This window comes from Zootermopsis nevadensis, unplaced genomic scaffold, assembly GCF_977971745.1.
Source record: "Zootermopsis nevadensis isolate Lab colony 2312 unplaced genomic scaffold, Znev_1.0 Znev_ptg000029l, whole genome shotgun sequence".
NCBI lineage: Eukaryota > Metazoa > Arthropoda > Insecta > Blattodea > Termopsidae > Zootermopsis > Zootermopsis nevadensis.
In genome coordinates, this window is record NW_028259161.1 from 12,461,572 (window position 1) to 12,486,695 (window position 25,124).

At 35.6% G+C, this 25,124-nt stretch overlaps 2 protein-coding genes across 5 annotated transcripts in view; one reads left to right on the plus strand and one right to left on the minus strand.

Moving 5' to 3' along the window:
• LOC110831421 (uncharacterized) overlaps positions 1-1,434 on the minus strand; it is a 50,120-nt gene extending 48,686 nt beyond the window's left edge. The window contains exon 1 of one of the 2 annotated variants that reach the window (XM_087358176.1): positions 1,330-1,434. The gene's annotated coding sequence lies outside the window, so the exon portion shown is untranslated. The remainder of the gene's footprint in view (positions 1-1,329) is intronic. The other variant, XM_087358175.1, reaches the window with a different exon arrangement.
• Positions 1,435-3,027: 1,593 nt separating this feature from the next.
• Positions 3,028-25,013, plus strand: tst (superkiller complex helicase subunit twister). Of its 3 annotated transcripts, none has more exons than XM_022067416.2 (18): positions 3,028-3,070; positions 3,838-4,017; positions 4,611-4,839; positions 5,935-6,245; positions 7,155-7,325; positions 8,004-8,116; positions 8,468-8,699; positions 9,946-10,199; positions 12,905-13,178; positions 14,255-14,365; positions 15,115-15,346; positions 15,696-15,976; positions 16,385-16,788; positions 18,407-18,626; positions 18,993-19,143; positions 20,890-21,077; positions 22,449-22,577; positions 23,593-25,013. In XM_022067416.2, the coding sequence occupies exons 3-18, from the start codon at positions 4,671-4,673 to the stop codon at positions 23,866-23,868; spliced, it is 3,516 nt and encodes a 1,171-aa protein (XP_021923108.2). In that variant the 5' UTR covers positions 3,028-3,070; positions 3,838-4,017; positions 4,611-4,670; the 3' UTR covers positions 23,869-25,013. The 3 variants fall into 3 exon arrangements, with proteins under 3 accessions (XP_021923108.2, XP_021923107.2, XP_087214382.1); XM_022067415.2 differs by lacking the exon at positions 3,028-3,070 and adding an exon at positions 3,077-3,212; XM_087358256.1 differs by lacking the exons at positions 3,028-3,070; positions 22,449-22,577; positions 23,593-25,013 and adding an exon at positions 3,077-3,212 and having other exon boundaries at positions 20,859-21,055.
• The last annotated feature ends 111 nt before the right edge of the window (positions 25,014-25,124 follow it).

Genomic DNA, 25,124 nt, shown 5'->3' on the forward strand with positions numbered 1-25,124 from the left:
GATTTTACAGTATGTTCGTAATCCTCCTTTGTCTGTCTTTTTAATTTATCACATGATAACTGTGGCTGGTTATTCATTAGCAATAAACACTAAATATGCGGAAGTCAGATACAGTCCAGGATTATGAAGACCAACTGACGTACCAATAAAGTGTGTATGTCTCTATTTGTAATTTTAGATCTGATTGTTATATTTAATCAAGGGGACGATAATGAGTTGATTGGGTAAAGTCGACTCATGCGTACTTTTTATTCGTGACTGAAAATACCAAATAAATCAAATTCAGACTTACAGTAAACTGATTAAAAGTAACCTAATCTGCGTTGTTTTATTGGGGTTTTCTCCAGACCATAAGAACATAACATTCCTATATGACTAGATCTTTTTTGAGCCTTGGTGGAAAGGGTGCAGCAAACTTGCGAGGGGCTGACATAAAGTCAGAGACGATTTGAGTGACACTGAATATACTCTGGACTAAACGATCGTGAATGTAGGCCAGTGTTAATAATAAATTTTGAAATGATGTGTAAATGAAGATACTGTGGCCGCTTATAAAATCTCTATATTCATTTGGAAAGACATATAACATGAAAAAACAACTGATGTTGCCTTAATTGGTATTCGATTGAGAGATCTTCTAACAATAGGCCTATATTTTCTGACGAAGAAAACACATGTTAGATAGGAAGTAAAATATACGATCGATTTTTCTCTTTTTATCAACCTCAAAGTTCTTATTAGTTCGCTTTCACAGCGCTTGCACTAATATAAGGGATGTTTTTCATATAAAGTCCGCTGAAATTTCTTTCGTATTTTCATATCTTATTTTTTTCTTCCTTTCCTGTACCCTTTCGTACCTTTATTTTATTCCCTTCTTTATTCCGTATTCTATTCCTATTCCATTCAGTTTTAAACATCTCTAGAAATATCAGCATTGCCATGTTTTCGTTGCTCATATTGGAAAAGGACTACATCTAAAAGTTTCCCGATTTTGGCAGCACTTGTAAAATAGAACAGTCTGCCATCTAACATAATTACTGAGAACTGTTAGGCCCCAAAGCAAGAAAACATCACACTGAGAGATTTAATGGCACTATGATTTCTGTCGTTTTGTTATTGGTTTATGTCTGATTCTTAGGTAATTTTAACTACACAAGTTGTGTATTGTTAAGTTGGTGGTTTACATCTGGTTTAGTAGTTGCAATGAGAATATTAATAAGTAAGATCCACTGCATTTCAACAATATAACCTTATAATTTCCTTCTTTTTTAGTATAAAATAGCTGTGTTTGAAACATTGAAGTTATTCAGATATCATGATAAGACTTACCACAGCAGCCAACACGATACAAGCAAATAAATGTTGCGTTGAACAGGATTTCAGTCCGATGGCGCCGAACGTCTCTTCGGAATTTCTTACTTTTATTCGTGACTTGGGACTCACCGGTCAGCAGCAAGTCACGAATGTTTCAGCCAGCCTGGGTGCGAGTGTTGACTTATTGATCAGCATACTCTAGTACTGGTTCGAGTAAATAACTAATTTAGGTTAATTCTATAAATGAAAACGGGCAGTGACCTTGTGCTAGAATTTCAGTAGGTTTATTTATGATAGGGATGGCTGACGCTTACCGTCTTGTGTGCTGTTTCGTCTCATCGAGAAGCAACGAAGAGATCTTAAATGGGCCGAAGTTCTGGGTGTGCAATATTTATCCCTCATTTTGTGCTTTGGATGGCAAAATAATTTTGCTCTCTGAGGAGGTCAGTTTTCAGTCCCATGGCAGTTCGTATGCAATATTGGTGCAAGGGCGAGTTTTTTCAGCTAATTTCGCGTTCCCCTGCTAATTAATCATTCCACTGATATTTTATATTCATTCATTTCTAGGAAGTGTAATCGCACAAATTTTATCCACACTAGTTTCGTCATAGACTTTGTCCAAACATCTCAACACTTTTTATATTCCAGCTTTAATTAAAATATCGTACAAACGATTCGTCCTGTGTCAATTTTCTTTTTACTCTACAAATAACCAGTGTTAGCCTGTTGCATTTTTCTGTTTGTGGACAGTATTTGCTGAATATAGATGATTTTTTTTCGGTCATCAACGTATTGCGTCAGAATTCACACCGAATTCCTCCGGTCATTCCATCGGCAGACGCGAATTAACCTTGACAGAATACTGACAGTTCACTTGACTGTATTTGAAACTGATCATTGTACCTGTGGCTTAGAGCGCCTGTATCACATCAGGAGATAAATCACATTCGTTTTGCATTGGTCAGAGTAAAATAACGAAAACAGGAGGGCGGATAAGTGGTGGTTATAAGGTTGTAACAAAATGTGACGCATTGGACTAAACCACTGATGGATGATGTTCTAATAAACCTAGAAAATATTAGGTTTTAAATAGTGAAAGAAAATTTAAAAAAAAGCGAATAAGGCTCAATAAATTACTGTGAAGCACTTTAAAAAGAACAGCTTTTTACTAATTTTAGTAAATTTTAATACGTTATTTCCAATTAAGTAAACAAACAAGTTTCATGAATTCTTTGTTGGAATATTTGACCGAAAGGCAAGCTTATAGTGCAGAGCAACTTATGTGTTGTTGCGCCTTGTGGTCTGGTGGAAATTTACCAACGTTTCAAAGGTACTTGCTGCCTCCGTCATCAGGGCTCATTCATTGCCTTGACGATGGAAGCAGCAAGCACCTCTGAAACGTCGGTAAAATTCTAAAAGACTGCACGGCGCAACGTTTCAGAAGACAATATGTTATAGTTTTCCTCAGTCACTCCAGGCAAATTTTGGAATAGCACAGTAAGTTAGGCCACAATTACTTCTGTTCCTTTCCAATTCAGTCTTCTCAATCTATCATTCGATACTTAAACAGTCAGTGAACAAAAGGAACTATGACTACTAGGAAACCTGTTTCTTGGTGCCTGTCAATTTTATCGATTGCGCTACTGTGGTAGGAGCACCTACTTCTTTGTCTGAATCATACATAATTATGATTCAGAGATGGCAGCACAGTATATGGCAACATATTGCCAACCGGGCACTTGTTATCTAGCACAAGGTTTGTGTTTAATTGTAAATATAGTCGCGAGCAGAAAATGTGCTAACCTAGGCAATGTTATATGAATATTTGGTAAAATAACTTATTGCATGTGGTAGATTACTACATCATAATGCAGAAGTCTTGCGATTACGAAATTCAGGTATTACGGACTATGACATTAACATAATCAGTATGACAATGATGGGGTAAAAGGATAACAAAAGTAAAGCAGTAAAAGTTTAACAAATGTAAAATTGGTTCACATTTGTAATAATAAAGCACAGACTATTGTACGAGATTTTGAGGTTATTACCTACAAGGTTCATGATGTTACAATCCAGAATACCATATTCGAAGCATTTTATTGCCTGTGCTTCTGAGGTGCCTCTCTGTTATTACTGCTGCTGGGCAGATGGATCATGGATGGAGATAACATAATTTTTTCTGTAGTGTATTTAATTTAGTTACTAATTTAAGGTACATATTATTATGTAAGCCACTGAACTTGTGACTCGTATGAGATTTATTTACAGTTAAAACATAAACCATAAACAAATTTGAAGATGACAACCTTCTCCGATATTGTACCCTGATGACAGAGGCAGGAAGTACCTATGAAATGTTGGTCAACTTCTACTTCAACTTCCTCAGCATGTTATCCCAGAAGGCTGTCATCTTCATACTTGTTGCTGTGAGAATCTGAAATCTAACACAAACTAATCATGTTACCCAAGGTAATTGGTTGCTGTATTGTTAAGTTATGTCTATTTTATTTTTGTTTACAGCTTCCTTTTGGGCCACCTCCAGTTTTGCCAGATGTTGAGAAACAGTTGAAGGAATACTTGTTGTGTCCTGACCACCTCCCAATTCATGATTATAAAGAGGCTCAGAAGTATTGGCCCAGAGTACCAAATCCCAGGTCTCTGTATCACTTTGATGTTGCACCCTTGGGAACCACACTGAAGGTAGTTTACCCATGTCAGTACTGATGTCTCATGTGCTGAAAGGAACATATTATTGTAACATATGGAATCTGCACCAAAATTTATAATTTTAACCAAAGAATGATTAGTCATCAGTGTATTAAGTGGTGCTTTATTATTGACTAATTTATTTCTAAGGTTTGTGAGTCACTCAGCTTTACCGGTTATCCATAGCTTTTAACAAATCAATATGTAAGTAAATTTTAAAGTAATTACCCCTTGAATAAAATTAGTTTTGGGGATGATAATGAATGGTGAATCAAAAGTGATTGAGCAGAAAGTGAAAATAGGCTGTTTCCTGGTACCATTTAGTCAAACATATTTCCATGTAGCAGTGCATCCCATTTTATCTCACATTGTACTGTTGTCTTAATACTTAATACAATTTGGATTGTTATCTCTTACCTTGGCCTAAATTGTTTAAAGTGGTGGTCTTTAGTCTTAAAGATGTAGGCAGTATATTCTTCTAAAATATTGATATGTAGCCAAAATGCTACAGTACACAAAATAAACAACTATCTATGCTCACATTGCTGGAAAAATCTCAGTCTTATAAAAAGGAATTGCAATTGTAGGTAGAGCGAGATCCCACAACAGGGAAACTTCTCAAGTTTCGGGAAGTACCTCTTGATGATATGGGCCACACAGCTAAAAACTCCATGTCTCTGCGACGTGCTCCTGGACCACCAAGTGAATCAATAAGAGGCAGTTCTACCAACTATCCATTCTGGCCAGGGGGATTTTCTGAACTGTTACCACTAGATAAAAATGTGGATGGAGATGCTGAAGTGGATTTTGTAAATAGTAAGTTTCATTTTGATAAGTCCTGCAGGTCTGATATAAATTTCTGACTATATATGTAATTGGTAAGTGTTAACGTTTATTATATTTTCTGCTCAGAATTGTTCCATCTACTATGAAGGAAATAGGTGGTAACACTTGTTAAATTCTTTTGTGCCTTCAGGTCTCCAATATTTTTGTTCTTACTGTCTGTCTGAAGCTCATGAATTTTGTCTTCCCAGTATTCGCTTTTTTGGTCCTGAAATTTCTTCCAGCTTCATATCTTATGTTGTCCATATTATCTTCATACATTTGGGTTCAATTTCATAACAATTGCTAACATGAACATGCTAGTTTTTAATGTAAATATAATTCTCTGCTGATGTGAGTTTATGTGTACATCAGAGTGGACAGAAATTGTGTTTCCAGGAGGTTATCTAAGAGAAAGCAACAGTAATGATGATAAATCCTGGAGTACTGTGTTATATATAACTGTCCAGTCAGCTAAAATTACCTGAACATATTTAATTATAAAGTTTCTAATTGTAAGACTTGCATTTCACTGTTGAGTTGGTGCTTCATTGCATGGTTTCTTGGTCGTTATTGTGTTTCAGAGGATGGACATAAGAGAGTGCTAGTTATGTGAACAAGAATGGTAGATACATACATTACAGGAGGCATTCATGCAAGTGTTTAGAAGAAGAAGAAGAAGAAGAAGATATAATAAATATATGGGGATTAAGTCCTGTTGATACAGGTCCCTTAGAATTAACTGCCATTAATTATATTTTCATTGCTGTACTAAATACTTTTCTTCAACACCTTGAATCTTAAAAATTTGTGTGGACATTGATTAATGGTTTTTAAGTTGATTTTACAGTTGTTAATAAGCAACTTACTAAAATAATACAGCAAGAGCCAAGTTATAGCAGTGGCATTTATTTCAAGTGGAGTGATGTGAAATTATATTCTTGGAATATGAAGGACTGAATACTTTATAATTTATTTAAATTTTATTGTTGTCTTTATCCTATGGGAAGCAATTCATTTTCATCAGAGCCCATAAACAATTGCCACCCCTAGTTTGAAATTGTGTAATTTCTTGTTGTTTATTTGCAGATTTATTAACAGTACCACCTGGTTTTGAAAGGGGAATTCTGTTTAAAGCAGATGGAAGGACGCCACTAAAAGAAAATAAAGCGCAGGAACCACTTGGTTCAGATGCTGAGTCTTCTGTTCCTGAAATAAAACTGGAAGAGAAAGTGGAGACATCAGTTGTGAATATCATGTCCTTAATTAAACAAGAAGAGGATCTTCTTGGATTGTGGCAGAAAGAAACAACAAAAGCCCAAAAGAAGAACACAGAAAATATTTCATTACAGAATTTAGAAGTGGATATTGATGCAGATGTAGCAGAAGTAGTTCCTAAGGTGATGAGAGTGATGTATGTTAACATTAGAAGGCTGGTTTACAAGAGATAAACTTAATGTTTGTGATAACCAATTATAGGTAGAGGACTGGCAGATATTTTTCTCTTTGCAAGTTTCCAGACCAGCATCCCAGTAAGGCTGGTTCACAGGAGATAGACTTAAGGCCTGTTGTATACCAAATGTAGTTAGAGGTCTAGACCAAGCTCACCAGTCACCTGCAGGTATTGCTGAGGTTGAGAATGCGTGGAGGTTTGCCTTCACTCTCCCCTTCATCATCTCTATAGCAAGGTGTTAAGCACAGGAACAACTTTTTCCTTTATATTATACAGAGGAGCTTCAGAAAAATACTTGCAAACATGGATGGATTCTGTAGGGTTCTGACGATGATATGATGTAGTCAGAGTTACTTGGTTTATGGACATCATGTCTCAAAAACAGGATCTGTTTTTATCTTCAGGTGTATGGGGCAGGGGCACCTACTCTGTTGGGTCCAATGATTGAGACTAGCTCTTTCTATTGAACCCAACAGAGTAGGTTCCCCTGCCCCACATACCTGAAGATAAAAACAGATCCTGTTTTCAAAACGTCGTGTGTATTTTAATCTTGGATGATGAACAAAGTCCAAAAAACCATATGGTATGGTACATATTGAATATTTAAAGGAGCCTGATGATGGAGGCAGTAAGCTCCTTTGGAACATTGCTCATTATCTACTAGACTACATCCCAGAAGACAACAGTCGTATTCACACACATTGATTTGAGAACCTCAAGTCTCACCTAGTCCGAGGAATTCTACTGATAATGAACATTCAACTTATATGCCTTTTGCATTTGAAATTAGTACTTGACACTGCCAGTTTTAGTAATTCTGTGGACGTTTCTATATTAAATTGTTTTCTTTTTGCAGGAAGATACAATTCCAGTTCTAAAGATAACAGAGACTGCTCCCCTGAAGCAGCTAACACGAACACAGTGGGCTGAAGAGTTGGACATATCCCATCCTGTGACAGATTTTGAAAAGAAAGTACCAGCTATGGCAAAGACATGGCCGTTTGAACTAGACATTTTCCAGAAAAAGGTTAGTTTCTTTCAGCATTTTAGTCTTTAGTGTGTTTTGCATGTGATCATATTTAAAGGTTTTTAAAACTATTTTAATTTGAAGAGTTTACTCACAAAGGAAATCTCTGCTAGAAATTTATAGTCATTCTGTATGTGAAACTCAGTAATTCAATACAGTGTTATTGAAAAATTTGCCCTCTTGCTCTTACTTTAAATGAGCAGCTGCATTGCGTTCAAACTTGTGACATAAAGTATGTTCTCCTTTCAGGGGTCTATTTTAGTCAGGAGGATGATTTTGGAGTGGTGATTGAGTAGATATAGAACTGCCATCAGAATTATGTGGAATAAATTTTGCACCACTGTACTTTGGTTGCCGAATTATAAATAAGGATTTTGTCTGGACATGAAATGAAAGTATTTGAGATTTTAAGTGGTGAAAATGTTGTTGGTTTTTTGGGCCCTAACACTGTGAAATTTTATGTAATAAATAATTCCATGGGCAAAAAGTGTGTGATGGATCATGTTAAGAATTGAATGTTCATGGGCCCATTTAATTTATTCTACTTGTTTATTTACTTATTTGAGACTTTTCTGTGTAAGTGTTCAGATGAGATTCTCTCAGAAAAACTATTAATGTTTGTGCTCTGGTACATAAGACGACATGTGCCTCCAGCACTGTATCTATGTTGTTTTACAGGCAATTTTGAAGTTGGAAGACCATGCCAATGTCTTTGTAGCTGCTCATACATCTGCTGGTAAAACTGTAGTGGCAGAATATGCCATCGCTCTTTCAAAAAAACATATGACAAAGTGAGTACATAGGCTAAAAAAGATATATGAGGAATTTGAAGTAATTTGTAATGAATGGATGTCCAGAGTTTCGTGGAGGTCCTCATCTGAATTTAGTAGGACCTACAGACAGATTTGGCTACCAAATTCCTGACAGTTACTGTCTTATTTGTGATTTTTTCTTTTGCGGTGAACATCAAGGATGCTGTGTAGGTCACAAAAACTTGATCATATAAGCTGCTCAAATGTGTTTAGTTTTCATTCCTGTGACTTCAGTTTATGAGTAGTGTTACAGTAAAGTATGTACATTCTATGTAAGGTTTATATTCTTATTTGCTGTGCATGTTAGTTGACTGTTGCTTCGTCTTCCAGATCTATTTATACATCTCCAATCAAGGCACTTTCAAATCAGAAATACCGTGACTTCAAAGAAACTTTTGGAGATGTGGGACTCATAACAGGAGACTTCCAGGTGAACCATAATGCTCAGTGTCTGATCATGACCACTGAAATTCTTCGTTCCATGCTTTACTGTGGCAGTGAAGTAATTCGAGATCTTGAGTATGTTATATTCGACGAGGTTCACTACATCAATGATTCAGAGGTAGTTATGTCATATCTTGCTAGCCATAATGGTAGTGTTCTGTGCATATTACAGAGTAAATAAGCTGTCACATTTCAGTGGGCAAATACTTTTTCTTGGAGATTTTAAATTACATTGCTTTGTATTATTTTACCCAAAAGGTGCAACCAGGATGAGCTTACATATTATCTAACAGAAAAATGCAAGCATCAAAATTTAGTTAAATATGTTATAATAATTGTTTTAATATGTCTTTTAAATCCATGATGTCTATGCAGACTTAACAATTGGACCAGTTTTGGTGAAACTTGATATGATAGACTTCCACTAAAACTTTTTTTATCAGTTTTGATACATTTTATTTACTGTATGCTAATGAATTCAGAGTGTTCACTTGAGTGGCAGCAGAAACACATGTAGCTGATGGACTGATTGTGAAACTGTGGCTTACCTTAAATGTAGAGTAGTCTATATCCTAGTAGGTTATGTTTACTGACAGAATCAGATATGCAAGAACAACAGATTTAAACAACAACAACAACACTGCTGCCGCCCCTGCCAACCATCATAGCACCGTGATGTGACTGTTTGGGATTTAATAATCTTGCATTTCTGCATGACCTGACTTGTAGACCAGGTTTCACTATTTGTAAAGGAGTGTATCTTGTATTGTGCTTCCAGCTAACAATTTATTTAACTCCTTCACTGCATTAAAACATGTATGTAAAGAACATATTGTATAGCTGAAGATGGCTGTTTACTTTTTACTAGACCACATGGCACTACAGTCCCACACTGTAGCCGCGCAGTCTGAGGCATCATGCTTCGGACCGGCGATACAGAATGCGCGCTGGTTCGAGTCTCTGGGGAGGAGAAATTTTCTCATGAGCTTTCGACCAGTGTATGGGACCGGTGCCAACCCAGCATCATGAGGAAATTGGGGAGCTACAATTGGTAGCGTAATCCGGTCACGGAAACTAGCAATGGCTGGGGGTTCGTCGTGCTGACCACACATCATCCTATATCTGGTTGGATGATCGTTGACCTCTGCTTAGGCATGTGAACATGAGACAGCAGTCAAGCTAGTTTGCTTTGGCTCTCTGGAGCTGTTATGCCACAGATTTAATTTTTACATGGCACTACAACCCACCAAACAGCTATTTTCATACTCACTGCAATGAGACCCTCAAATCCTACAGACAGTATAGTTATATGCCTGTTTCCATTAATTTAACTTCATTTTGAATTAAATGTGCACATATTTCAGAGAGGTCATGTGTGGGAAGAAGTGCTGATTTTGCTCCCAGACCATGTAAGCATTGTAATGCTTAGTGCAACTGTTCCCAACACCCTGATGTTTGCTGATTGGGTGGGAAAGATAAAGAAGAAAAAAGTATTTGTTATTACTACATTGAAACGGCCTGTCCCACTACAGCATTACCTTTACACAAGTGCTGGAGGCGCATCAAAACGTGGTCAATATCTCATAGTTGATAAAAAAGGAGAATTCAGTGAATGTGGGTAAGAAGGTTCATCTGCTTTACAGTTTTGATATTTTGTTCAAGCAAGAACCTCATGTCAACTGCAGCAATTATGTTACCCGAAACTCATTATGGGAAAATGGGATGCCATTACAGTGGTTCCTGCAGAAAATGTGGCTCACTTGTTTCAAAAGTCACAATTTTTTTCTGTCAGTGTACAAATTAAAAATCACAAACACAAAAACTGTGTATTATGGTTGTCAAAACTGGGTGGATACTTATAGTCTGTGACTAGAAAAACTGCAGTTGCCAAGGGATTGCCATAGTATATCGCTGATTCCGTGGTATGTGGTCTTTCTTGAAAAGTATTCAGCGTACCAAGAATGTCTGTACTTTTGTACAAACTGAAGGTTCATCATGCTGTTCAGCAATAACTCCACTGAAACTGTTAAGTTTAGGGTATAGAGACATAAAAGAATGTTAAATAGTGGTGACTTAGGTTCTTAATCATGATTTCTTTGAGCATTTCTTTTATCATACTTCATTGTATTTCTATGGTGTATACATCTAATATAAATACAGTGAAACTTCTATCCATCGTTCCCGGAACTATCGTTTTCCCGGATGCATCGTCCGTTTTGTTCGGTCCCGAATACATCCCATATAAAATAATGTTACATTTTCCCGCTTCTATCGTTCCTCGAACTATCGTTTTATCGCATCGATCGTTCAAAAATCTTAGTCCCGGCCCACAATTTTCCCGCAATGATCGTTTCTGAGAATTTAAAATGCTGGGTTTTGAGATAAATTATTACCGAAAGACGCACAATGTTTTTGGAATACGCAGTAGCGGTAACCTGTTATATCGCCCAACCAGCACATTCTTTTGGAATGAGGGTCAGCGGTGCAGGGGTGATAGTTGGAGTGAATGGCGGTGCCCATTGTCAGAAATTTTACGATTTTAATTTGGGTGCACTCATATTTCGTTCCAGCGATGCCAGATGGCATGTGCAGTGTGAATTTCTTCACAAATGCTTTTATTATAAGTACAAAGGAAAGGCTGGCGGCACTTTTCATTTTTCTGGTTCATCTCGTTTCCAGCGGTTCAGGGTCTTCTACAGCTACGTTTCGTTGAGTTCGGCAGTAATAGTATTTCCATTCTTCCTGTTATTGTCCGCAAAGGGGGTTGGAGTGGTGAGGAAGAAGAAGACGACGAATGCGAGCCCGAAGCTTTGCCGAGTTTTGCCGAAGCGCACGCTGCATTGGCGAAAGTGAAGTCGTTCTTTTATGCGCTTAATATTAGTGAACGTGACGAGGAAAACATTTTGAACGTGGAAAGTGCTCTGTTTGGTCTAAAACGTAAAGTTTCGACAAACCAGTTGTCCATTAAAGACTTTTTTGGTAAAAAGAAGTAACTTTGAAAGAGAAACATTGTTTTTTTTTAAATTTTTAATGCTTTCCCGCATTCATCGTTTTTATTTCCCACCCCCGCCGAAAACGATGCATCGAGGTTTCACTGTATTTACTATACTTTGAATTTTTTTTTCTACACTGCAAACAAGTAGTGTTGTAATGACTATGATTCATTAAGTATAGAAAATTGAAATTGTCATAATCATACTGAGACATTCTTTTTTATGTCTGTGTTTCTCATTATCCCATGTGTGCTGCATCACCACATATCTAATCTGCCTTCGATTTGATCACTAATCATATTTGGTAAAGAGTACAAATTATGAAGGTTCTCATTATGAAATTTTCTGTGCTGTTACTTCCTGCCTCTTTCAGCTGAGAATTTGGGAGTGTGTCCTAGCAGAGCTTACATGTGATCTTTCTGACCTGTTCTGATGCACTGTTTAAAGTCTGCTGCTGGAAACATTTGTAATATTGTTATGATGTGTGAATGTATTTTATCATGAAAGGGGTGTTACTTATTTTCTGTGTAGTGTATTTTATCTGGCAGTAAACTTCTCTTAATCTCTGATAATGAATGGTGAGCAAAAAGTGTTAGTAATCGTAGTCAGATGTCAAATGGATCACTTTAAACTAATTTTTAAGCTTTGATTTTCTCACATTGGTCAAGGTATCAATCAGTCTTCTGAGTTGTGATCGGTTTTGGTCTTGTAGGTGGTTAGCAGTGTTTTGAAGGAATTGAAATACCTTGATTTAAACTCCTTATTTCTGACATGAATATGTAGTACTTACTTGGAAAGTATAAGAAGTAATATTTAACTCTCTAATCTGGACTCTGTATACCAGTTATTGCTGATGATACAATTCAATGTAAGCGCTCAGGCTAAAAATTAAGTCCAGTGAGAATACTCCATTAATTGATTAATTATTGCATAGAAAATTACATAACATTCTACAATAAACACTACTTTGAAATTATTTTGCAGATATATATAGTAACCTCACAGAAAGGGTTCTCTTAAACATCTTGTGTTATGAGAAGGTTTGTATGTGTTATTTCACTGACAAACAGAAGAGTAATATTTTATTGGTCAAGTGTTCACAGATTGACCATATACAGTAGGGTATGAGAGGTTTGTTTTGCTTGACACACATTGTTTTTAAAGGTTTGAAGGTTTTTGATGTATGTTATTGTAAGTAGAGTCCCATTAATACTTTATAGGATAATTGTACAAAAATTATTTTATAATGAGACACCTTGTATGTGAAGTTTGTGTGATATGGCATTATATCTCTTGCAAGTCAAACTGATATTATTCTTGCCACTTTCAGCTATGCTACTGCAAAGAAAAATGATCCCAAGGAAGAAAAAACACATTTGACTTCTAAACAAGAAGCAACCTTATGGGTGCAATTTCTGTACCACCTAAAAAAACTAGACAAGTTGCCTGTTGTAGCTTTCACTTTATCAAGAAATCGCTGTGATCAAAATTCAAAGAAATTGACCTCTTTGGATTTAACGACATCAAGTGAGAAGTATTTCATACTTAAGTTCTTTAACAGAAGCATACAAAACTTAAAACAGCAAGACAGAATTCTCCCTCAGGTGAGCTACAGTTTATGTATTTTACAGTCATTAATCTTTATCAGTTATAGTTAAATTAGAACCACAATTCTTTGTGTCTGTTAATTGTATACAGATATAATTAGATTTTAATTTGTGTAGAGTAAATATTCTACTGCCCCCATTTCATGGATTAATTTAATCACTCATTCAATTATACAAACATTTGGCGTTACAAAAACGTTGATGCAAAAGTCTGTGCAGGAAATTACAATGACACCAGTGGAAAAGTTCATTAAATGTAGGTCAGTGAAGTAACTTCTTGTATCTTTTATTTACACTGCATATCACACATTCTGATTGCTTGCTATAATGTTTTCTGTTAAAGATACAAATTACCTTGATATACATTTTTTAAGAGATCATTGATGCAAAATATTTACATAATTACTGTGTGCAGCCTACATTGAAATTTTGAAAAGAAAATAATAATTTAGTATCACTTATTGCTATGTAGTGTTTATATTTAAAATGTAGGATTTGAGGTTTTCACAGCAGTGAGCCTGAAGATGGCTGTCTTATTTTTATATTTAAAATGTTCGATAGCATCATCCAGTTGTAGGCCATGCCTCATCATACAGTTATGGATGTATTTTGCCCATTTGAAGACAGTCACGTGGATTTATAGGCAAGGCTAGTAGAACACTTGAAACAAAATTGTTAGTAAATTGATACATTGATAGGAAACTGGCCCTTTTCAAAGCCGCATGTGAATTATTACGATAGAAAAGTTCCAAAAGCAAACCTTAGAGAAATTTTGTGTATTGATGGCTGAACTTTGGATCTTATACAGATCCAAATATTGATATTGGATAGGAATGACATCATAAATGAAATGAAGATTTGAAAATAACATATCAATAGAGAAATAAAGAAATTCAGAAAAGTTCTTTAACACTTGGGAAGAATGCCTGAAAACTGAAGCTTATGTAACAATATAAACCAAAAGGCAGAAGATGATTGTGATGTGTAACAAAAGGAATAAACCAAGATAAATTTGTTGTTTATTATGATGATGAAATTTATACTTGCAATGTACTCATCACTTTTATGTGCAGATTGTGAAACTTAAAGATCTGCTGAGACGAGGAATTGGAGTACATCACAGTGGTATCCTGCCAATTCTGAAGGAAATAGTGGAGATGTTATTTCAGAAAGGATGGGTTAAGGTATGTGAAACAGTAAATTATTTGTCATTGCTATTTACGTCTTTGACTGGTAAGAACAAATGGGTACTATGGCTAAAATATGGCAGATTATTGGTCTCTGCACTCTGGACTGGTTAGGCATGTAGTTCTTTTATATCTCATATCATATATGAGATTCAGAATTATATTGTAGATCCTATCATCTGGGATAAGGAATTGTTAATTTTTAATATCAGATGAGTAATGCCATGATTTAGATTATTTTATAGGATACTCGCAAAAGCACTCTTATGTTACCTACATTTTTGTAAAAGAAACTGTACTGAAATATTTAATACAGTTTGTTTCTTGCGACAGTCTTATGAAATCAATCTCGGGTTCTTGTCTGAGGGAAGCCATTTTGATAGAAGGAAAACATCCAGGAAATGCACATGAAACTGTGTGCTGATGACGTCTGTCATCTTCTGGAAGTGTGGGAATACACTAAATGCTTGGATGGCAGCTGTGTTAAAGAATTATAATTTCATGTGGTTGATAATAAGAATTACTGATGTTACCACTTCTGTTGCTTCTCTTTATGTCTGGCCCATATATATTAGTTCTTTTGTAATCATGTGGCATGTTAAACATGAAATTATCCTTTTTTATTTTTGTTACCTCACTTTGTTAATTACTTCAAGTAAAAGCAATAGGCCTGCTTAAAAATTTGCATAGGTTTGTTCTGAATTGCAAAGAACTTTTCTTGAAACAATTAATCTGTGTTCTTGTAGCTACTCTTCGCAACCGAAACTTTTGCCATGGGTGTCAACATGCCTGCCCGAACAGTTGTGTTTGATTCCATTGTGAAATTTGATGGTTTTGAAATGAGAACATTGAAGCCTGCTGAGTACATCCAGATGGCAGGACGAGCAGGCAGAAGAGGACTCGATAAAACAGGAACTGTTATCATCTTGTGCAAGGGATCTGTTCCAGAAAACACTGTTCTCAAGGAAATGATGCTTGGTTGGTTCTTTGAGATTCTTAATAGTGTTTAATATGTGCTTATGAAGCAGCTTTAATTTTTACTTTACATCTAAATTAAACATACATTCTGACATTGAGCTATTGCTTGTATAGTGTGTGCTAGATAAACTTAGAAGTTGTTATAGCACTGCTAACTAACCCATGATTACAAGTATGTATAAATGTATTTAGTTAATGATGGATGGAGTACATTAATGTTTATGGTAAATATTTATCCAGTCTTCAACAAAAGATGTATGTTTATTAGCAATAATCTTTGTCTGTTGTGGGTCAAGATCTTTATTCTGAATTCTGTATGTTTATTTATGTTACACTTTTATTTATACAGGTAAACCATCAGAATTGGAATCAAAATTTAGGCTTACATACTCAATGATTTTGAACCTGTTCCGAGTGGAGAAGATATCAGTAGAAGGCATGATGTCACACTCATTCAAAGAGTTTGGTTTCTTAAGTCACCAGAAAGTATATGAGAAGGAACTGAAAACTGTAAAAGAGAAGATAAAGGAAATGTATTCAAACACTCAGCAACAAGAACCTCATTGGAAGACACTGTCAGACTTCTATGACATGGCAGCAGAATACCTCCGATTATGGTCAGATGTCCGAGTATGTATTATGAATAAAACTGTATTCACCTCTCAGAAATGCAAGAACTGATTCCTTTTAAATATTTTATAAGAATTTTTACCTGAACACATTTGATTGTTGAGCAGGTCTAAAAATAAGATATTAAACCATATTGATACCAGAGCTGCCATCTAACTAGCTCAAATGAGTGAGATTTTTGGTGGTGCAGTAATATATTTATCTTTACTGATATGCCTTATTCCTGTTTTATCTCAAGAACCCTACAGATAGTCTCTTTCTAAGTTTTTTAATACATGTTGCTGTTGGTTGATACTGCAGTAGTGCTGCTTGTGGAATTGGTCTTTGTTTTTTACCCCTTATGTGTTGCATTTTTGAGTAAACATTCAGGAGTTATGCTATTAGACTTCATCATGAAATATGTTGCAGGCACACATCTTGACACATTTGAAATATGTGAAAGAACTAACACCAGGCAGGATACTGTTGATTAGCCACAAGGAACATATCAATAAGCTTGGAATCCTATTGAATGTAGACACACGCAAAAGTGAAAGAGTGTTCAAAGTACTAGTTCTTTGTGATAAGATGCAATCATCTGTTGCATCATCTGACAAAGATAAGTCAAAAGAACAATATGAACATGATCCATTGTGGTACAAGATGCTTGGTCTAGCAAGAAAAAAGAAAATTTTTATACCAGATGGAGTTGGTGGACATACTGTTCTGACCATGCCTGCCAGTGATGTAATAGACATTGTGAAGCACAAGGTCAGTGTAGACACAAACTTGGTTATTCAAGACTGGGAGAAGAGGCAGATACCAAGGTTTAGGTAAGAATCAAGCAATATTTGCCATAAATTGTATGGCAGAGGTATTAATCACCCTTTGAATTAAATTTTCCCTCCACCACTCTTGCTTAATTGTGATGCAATTTCAGTATAACAGTGCAGACTGGCCACTATATCTAGAATGCTGAAAAATATGTAAACTATGAATGGAGATTCCACTTTCACCCCTGCTGTTGGGAGAAATCTCTTCTCTCTTGTAAGACTTGAGGTTATCACAGCGGTGAATATGAAGATTTCTGTCTTCTGGGTTATTGTGCTGTGTAGTCTGGTCTTCTCTCTTGTCTTACGGATGTCACTGTACAGTTACACTGTTGTCAAAGTTATTGTGACTGAGTGCCTTGTATGGAAGATGGTGTATCAACATGGTGTTCAAAGTTGTTCACAATGGGAAAAGAGTATTGTGAACAAGTGAGAGCAATAATTTTGCAGTGCTTGCTTTCCCTAGTAGTGCTGTCACTTTCTTAGTGGGGAACAGCAGGGGAGAGATTCACAAGGCTGTGAAAATGAATGCAGCACTCTGACCCCTACCACAGGTTTTAGATTTGTTGGTTCTGTAGTAATATCAATAATATCACAAACAAGTGTGAACACAAAGCATTAAGATCCAAATGTATAGTATTTTGCCTTGTTTTGAATCACATTGCTGTTGATGTATTACTTCCTTGTGTACACTTAAATGTAGTGTGTTCAAGTCACATTCACAAAATGTAAAGATATATATGGATCTAATATGTCAACATGAACTTGATATAGTAGGTTGGCAGACTTGTGAAAGGTATGGGAACCAGGATGTATGTAATAGTTTTCACTGTTTTCCATTGGTGCCTGAGGAACCAGTATTTTATGGTGGTACAGGCTAGATGTAACAGAGTAGGTGCTGAGTATTATGTGAGATTGGTAGCATAGTCAGGTGCATATTAAACTGGTACTGAAAACAGAACAAATCAATGTTTTGATTGAACTCAACAAGAATACAAACAGAGCAGCAGTAAAAGCAAGACGAAACAAGCATTACTCTGGCCAAGTGACATGAATTGAAAATGTAAGTAAATATATGAATATTTACTTATTCTAGCCCCCATATAACCTGTGTGGAAAGAAAGAGCAGCAGCTTTTGAGAACAGGGCTGTGTATATGATAACCTAAAGATGATCATTTAGTGGTTGAAACATGTTTGAACATGACTCAGCAAGTCTGCATAATAACATAATAGTTCATTTGTAATCGCAGATAGGTGTGAGATTTGAGGTTTCCATGGCAATAAGAATGGTGGTGGTGGCGATCAACATCTGGGTTTTGATGCCATGCAGACTCATAGATAGATGCCACTCATTCTCCAAAACATTGACATCCGCCTGTTAGTCTACGTGACATCAGTCTCTGAACATCATCGCTGAAGATGTGTGAAAGTGACAAGGAATAAATCTGTATGCTTAAAACAATAGAATGCTACAATATGAACTTAAGCAAATCTAATTTTATTGTCTTAAATACTAATCATTCAGTTCATACAGTGCTGTGTAATGAATTGTGCATTTATGTGTGTTGTGTGTGCAGTTTGTTTTCCTTCGGTCAGTTCCAATTTCTTTCTTGTTCCCAGAGATGATCCACCTGGACAAACATGCAGTCAGGCTATTCAAAAACTGACTGAGTTCACTCAGAATGTGTCATCAGGCATTGTGTCTCTGGAATTTGTGAGCCAATCCAAAGACATACTTTTGAAGGACTTTGAGCAGCTGCAGAATCTAGACAAGTTGGACGTTCTAGAGCAGAAGTTGAATGACTGCACCAGTACAGATATTGCCAACTTTGAACAACTGGTAATATGTCATATGCATATTCAAAATTTATATTATATTTTTCACCTCAACATAGTAGTCTCTTAGTAAAAGTCATTCAGTCTGATTAATATGTAGGTAATGAATACCTCCTTGTTAGATGATTCACATAAGGTGGAAACATCTTAAGGAAAAGAAGAAGAGAAATATCTCAATGTGATGCACACCAGGCATTTCATTCACACTTTTATCAGATGCCTTGTTAATGTTTGCTGAAGATGTGGGTGAATCTGTGATGTCATGTTCTTATCCTGATATGAGTGCTGATCATCTGAATTTTATATAATTGCAAGGGTAAATAATTGTTATATAAATCTAATACATTATAAAATAATGTTCTTTCTTCAGTTTGAAGAAGTATTCAGGTGTAAACAACTGGAAGAGAGGAGTAAGCATCTGCAGTTCAAGAAGTCATATAAAAGTTTATCATCATATCAGGAGTTCCAGGAGAGAGTACTTGTACTTCAAAAGCTTGGGTACATAGACTCAAAGAACTCAGGTGGGTAAAAAGAAGAGTATTATGAATGATATCCTTCTGGGATATTGCACTGTTATTCATTCTGCAAGTAACTTTTAGAGAAATGGTACTCTTTACACATCAGAATAGATATTTATATAAAACTAATTTCTTAGTACTGAATCAGTGAAATACATAACACAACTTATCAGCCATGCCTGAAAACATGCACTTTTGTTATTTTTTCTCTGTTTACCATTCACTGATGTAGAATAATATCAAAATGGCCAGAAAGTTGAACTTCTGACATTTCTCTGGGATTTCTGATTTGTTGGTCGTAACTCGTGGTCTTTTATATATGTATAGAGTTTCAGATTTTGACCCCATCTCCGAGTGGGAAAAGTATGACAAGCAGACATGCGCATGGGAATTGGATATTCAAGGACAGAACATAATATTTTGGGACTGAATCATTCTCTTGTAGTAAATAGAAGTCACATAATCAAATTTCTCCTTTTTCAAATTGTCTCCTAATATCCTGCCACCTGTTAAGGCATTTCTGGTGTTCTTATTTCAGGATGTTCAATTTCTGTATCCATTTTTGGATGATCTCTGTTCCTTTCTGAAATCCCTTTTGTGTATTCAAATTTGGAAAACAGAAACAAGTCATTAGGTGTTAAATATAGCGGAGCCAGTAGAATATTTTGTATGCTTGGTGAAGAATTCCCTTATGGAGAGCAAGTGAGCTAATACATTTTTGTGATGCAACATCAACAAATCCATCTTCCATTCTCAGGTGGTTTCCATTGAACTCCTTCTCTTAGATGTTTCAGAATGTTAAAATTAAATACCTCATGGCTGGTGTTGCTACTTATTTTATCATTGATATAACATTGTTTCTTCTGTATGCAGTTTTAATGGACAGCCAATACATGGATCACATATTTGTAATGGTTAACTTATAAAAAATTATACATACAGAATTTGTAGATATGTTAATGATATATCTCATCATTTAGCATGCTTCAGTTACCAGCATCAAGTGGAAAGTTGAATATAGATTTCACACTGTTATGATGTTATTGTTTACCATGACAAAGTTTTTTTATGTTATGCATGTTACCATGCATTGTTTTAGGTCCCTACATTTAATGGTGCTAATGTTGCTCCCCACCTCAGTAATTTGGATAGCTGCCAAGTTGGTGTTATTTATTACAGGAAATTTGGAAGTACAAAGGCAGGCCTTTAGTTACATTATGTTCATGCCAGTTTTGGATAAAAAAAATATGGTATTAAGTAGGAGAGATATGGAAATGATTGTACCTTTACTCATAAAATAAGAAAGTAGACTTGATACTTTATATCTCTTTGCTATATAGTGCCAGGTTTTCAGAACTTTTTACCAGAATCTGTATTGTATGTTTCGCACGTTTGTTTTCCAAACAGGTTCTTAAGCTTCTCTAACTGCTTCAGGACTCAATGACTTTTTGTGGCTTTTCTGTTTAAATGAAGAAAATGTTCCACAATAAAAGATTTCTAAGGCACCTTCATTGAACATTTGCAGCAACTTCATGTAGTAAATGGAACTGGGGTACATGATATATAAGGAGCTGCATGTATGGTATTTGTTTTACATGTATTTTATTTCCTGTAGATATGTTCCTATTTGTAAGGCATATTTTATGATTTCTTGTAATTAGTGATTTGATATTAACTAATGATATTTTAAAAAGGATATTAAAGATTGTCTTTGTTAGCTCATTGGTTGTGTATGTGGTTGACAAGCAGTCCAGTTGAAGGGACGAGTTGCATGTGAAATGGGCAGTCATGAGCTGATGATCACTGAAGTGGTACTGCAGTGCATCCTGGCTGATAAGCAACCATCTGAGATTGCTGCTTTGCTGTCATGCCTTGTTTTCCAGCAGAGGACAAGAGAGGAACCAGATATACCAGGCATGCCACTCACACTTCGAAAGGTAATTCATCCTACTATATTTACCTAAATGGAAGACAAGAATTTTTCCCTAATTTCAGAACTAAAAAATTAAGGGTCATCTTGAATTCAGGTATGAAATATGAGATTTTTAAACATCAAGCTTTTAAGAGGTTGATGTTTTAAATATGTAGTATGTGCTAACATTCATGCCACATGATACTGTAATTGTAGAAGGTGAAAGAAATATCAGAAGGCATGAGCTACCACAAATTTGCATATGTACCATTGATGCAAAGAACCAAAACTGCTATATGAGAGATAATTTTATTTCAAAGTCAGGAGCCATGAGCTAATACCTGTTTGCTCAACATACCACTGAAACTATGAATCGAAAACAGTAATTTTCTGTGAAGAAAATCAACTGTCAGTGTAGTGCCTGACTATGGACTGGATGAATGGAGTTTGATCCCTGGCAAGGGCAAAGGATTTTTCCCCCAGCTTCTGCATCTAGGGGTAAATTGTAATCAGGGTGTGATTCTGACCACTCACCCTGAATAAGTACCAAGGTCAAGGATGAATAGTAGCTGTACCTCCTTTCCCTCTGAGCAGTTTTGTAGTGTGTAGGACAGGTTTACTTTAATTTTCCACTAAGATATGTCACAGTGAGGGTTATGAAGGTGGGATTGTTGAAGACAGTAGGTACCAGGGGTAAAGTAGCCAAAGCATGAGGCTGATCACTCACCATAAAGTTTCCATATTGTTTGCCTCCTGTAATACATTACTAAAAATATTTTTGCATATATTAAGTAACATATACAACTCATAATTAAGTATTTTGCTTAGGATGTAGAATATACATTCTTCTTGGTTTTATTTCCACATACCCTGTCAGTATGATACTCATCCCACAACCATTAATGATGGTCGTTACAAATCTCATAATTCAATAATTCCCTAAGTAAGTGAGCATGTTACAAAATTTATTATTATACCACTCATGATTTTAGGGCTAAAAATAAATTTTACAACCCTAAAAACTATCTTTTTTCAAAGACCAGCCAGTTGCCACATTAAGGGTGAAGCCCCAAACTTAGGAATAAGGATATGATCATGTGTTGGTCAGGGCTATCACACATCTTATTTGACAGTGAAGGTGAGTATGGAATGAATTGTTAGTGAAAAACCAAAGAACTTGCAGAGATACCTGCACCAGTGTCATTTTGTCAACCATGAATCACACTTGAAGTCACATGGTTTAAACTCAGATCTCTACAGTAAGCAGCTAGCATCAAACTACCTGAGCTATAGCAGAGTGCAATCATAGTCATTATCATGACTGTGTTGAGTTAAATTTGTATAGGAAAATTAGTGTTGTGTTACTTATGTTATTTGGTGCTTTTTGTAATTGCAGGGTGTAGAACAGATTAAAGAAATAGCAGAAAATTTGAAATATGTGGAGATACAATGTGGCATACAGCCAGGTCGTGATGAACCCAACTTTGGACTAGTGCAAGTTGTGTATGACTGGGCTCAAGGAAAAGTAAGTTTGATCATAAAATTCTGATTGTTGATAGTCTTGTGAAAAAAAGGTAGGGGCAGGGGCAGTCACAGGTAGTCTGTCAGGAAAACACATGGCAATGGACAGTTGAGTGACATGAATGCATCACGTTTTGGTTGCAAGGAAAGTAATTTGATGTTTGTTGTTGATACTTTTGTAATGAGAGCCATATTATTTTACATGTTTCTGTCAAGTTTCTTTAGACTTTATTGTTTTATCCTATAAAAACATGGCATCACTCAGTTGGTGTATGGGCCCGCCGCATAACCTTTAATCCTTCATGAAAATGGCTATGAATTTCAGGCCATTAATTGGTGGGGACATCTTAACGTGTTTTTTAGTTTCCTGTATTCAAAAGTAGTGATGATGTATAATGTGGAAACAAACCTTGTCATAAACATTTCAATTTCACACCTGCTAATTCAGTAATAATAAATCCCTTATATACTAATAATGTGTCTCACTCTTGGATATTGTGAAAGGCCAAGAGAATCTTTAATATTTGAGGATAAATATATTCAGCACACACTCAATTTGCATAAATATTTTGGTGCGAGAAGTACTATGTCAGTGATATCAAACCTTGCTTGTACATTAAGAAGCACCTCTGGCTATAGTAAAAGTCAAAACAGCATCTTTTTCAGAAAAATTCCAACTAGTTATGAGTATGTTATGATTTTAGCTTGGAAACAATAGAACATAATGATAGACTTGTATTTCATTGAGCTGATTCATGTCATTGACTGGACTAAATATTGATAAATTGTAACAGACATCAGAAATATTTTTATCTGTGGATGTGAACACTGGCACACAGCATTTGTGAAATAAACAATTATATGCTTATATTTGCAGTATTTTACTCAGGTAAAAGGTAAACATAAGCCTGTGACAATATACGAAAAGCTTTTCTTATGTTTGCATATATATCTTAATTAATGTAAAACACTTGTAGGTTTGTAGGTGTTATAATGGTTTCAAATATATGTACTTGCAGGCTTTTTCTGAGATTATGGAGGTAAATGAAGATGTCCAGGAAGGTATCATTGTGCGCTGTATTCAGCAGTTAAATGAAACTTTACGTGATGTGAAGAATGCTGCTCACCTAATTGGAGATCAGATACTTAAACAGAAGATGCAGGAAGCATCAGATGCTATCAAGAGAGACATTGTATTCGCAGCTAGTCTCTACACAAGTGAAGAAAATCCTAAACTAAGGCAGATATTAGATGACTGTGAAGATGAAAGTCTTCACCCGATTGGTGATGAGTGAAACCAGGGAAATTCAAGAGATGAAAACAAAACATGTTAAATGAGATTATCGATGATGAACCAGAATGTGCATGTATTACGAATTATAATTACACAAGATAAGATATTGGCTTGTTCTAACTATAATGTAAAAAATATACAATTACAAAAATTCACAGCACACTAGTTGCAGAACACGGCTGGATGACCAGGATTTTTCTTAGCCCCATGTCCAAACTGGTTTTGGGGTCCACCCAGCCTTCTGTCCAGTGGGTAATTGGGGCCCTTTTCCAGGGATAAAGCAGCTAGGGTATGAAGCTGACCACTACCTCCATCTAGTATCAAGGTGAAAGAGTGGAGCTTTTCCTCAACTGCACCATAAATGTTCATGGTGCAGTGCTTAGTAAGTACCAATAAATACATGTGTCATTAATTTAAAAAAACATTAAGAACACACTAAATAAACACGTGTAAATGCCATTTTCATTTCTTAAACAGCTGCATTAGTCATCTGTAAAGGAGAAAATATTGGAGTAAAAGTGACTGCAAATTTGCTAGTGCAGTTTGCTGGGGATATCAGCATCTCATTTTTGCAAATAAAGTTATATAGCAGAATAAACTGAACAATATTTGTGTTCAGTGTTATATTTTCAGTAGTAAATTTTTATTCGCCATCAAATTTTTTATTATTTATTTGAGCCACCTCCAGCTTATATGTGTGTGTCTATAAATATAAACTGAAATAAATTCTGCTCATTTTTTTATAATACTTGTTTCATTTAGAAAAATTACACATAATATTTACTACACATGTTTAAAATATCCATATTTCTCACTGCTATGTATTATTGTTTGTCACCACATCTTTGACAATATTCTGAAGTACCAAGAAAACTATATTGGTGTGAACATATTTTCCCATTGCGCATGTTTTTCCCTACCTTAGTAATCTGCAACATGTTATGTGCTTTTCATTTTTTTCTGTTGGTACTATTTATATTACTGATATTTTACCTGCCCTTCATGTGTATGTTCATTCCTTTCTGAAGACTAAGTGTTACTTATATGGTCCTCATCAGTTCTACACATCATGTCATGCATGGGCCTTATTTTACTGTGGTATTCAACAATCTCAAACAAACTATAAAACTCTTAGCACTGGTTCAACTATTAATTTTCGTAACCTGTTGTGTGTGTATATGTATGAACGTAAATTTCTTGGACATTCATGCACCATCCCTTCTTTATATAGTCTATTTTATCTCAATTTATGTTCTT

What these genes read in the sequence shown, in the direction of transcription:
- tst (XM_022067415.2), top strand. Translation starts at nt 3,183, where the DNA reads ATGCAGAAGTCTTGCGATTACGAAATTCAG. An exon ending in ACTACATCAATGATTCAGAG is followed by an intron (nt 8,700 to 9,945) that starts GTAGTTATGTCA and finishes CACATATTTCAG; the next exon opens with AGAGGTCATGTGTGGGAAGA. An exon ending in TTCAGAAAGGATGGGTTAAG is followed by an intron (nt 14,366 to 15,114) that starts GTATGTGAAACA and finishes GTGTTCTTGTAG; the next exon opens with CTACTCTTCGCAACCGAAAC.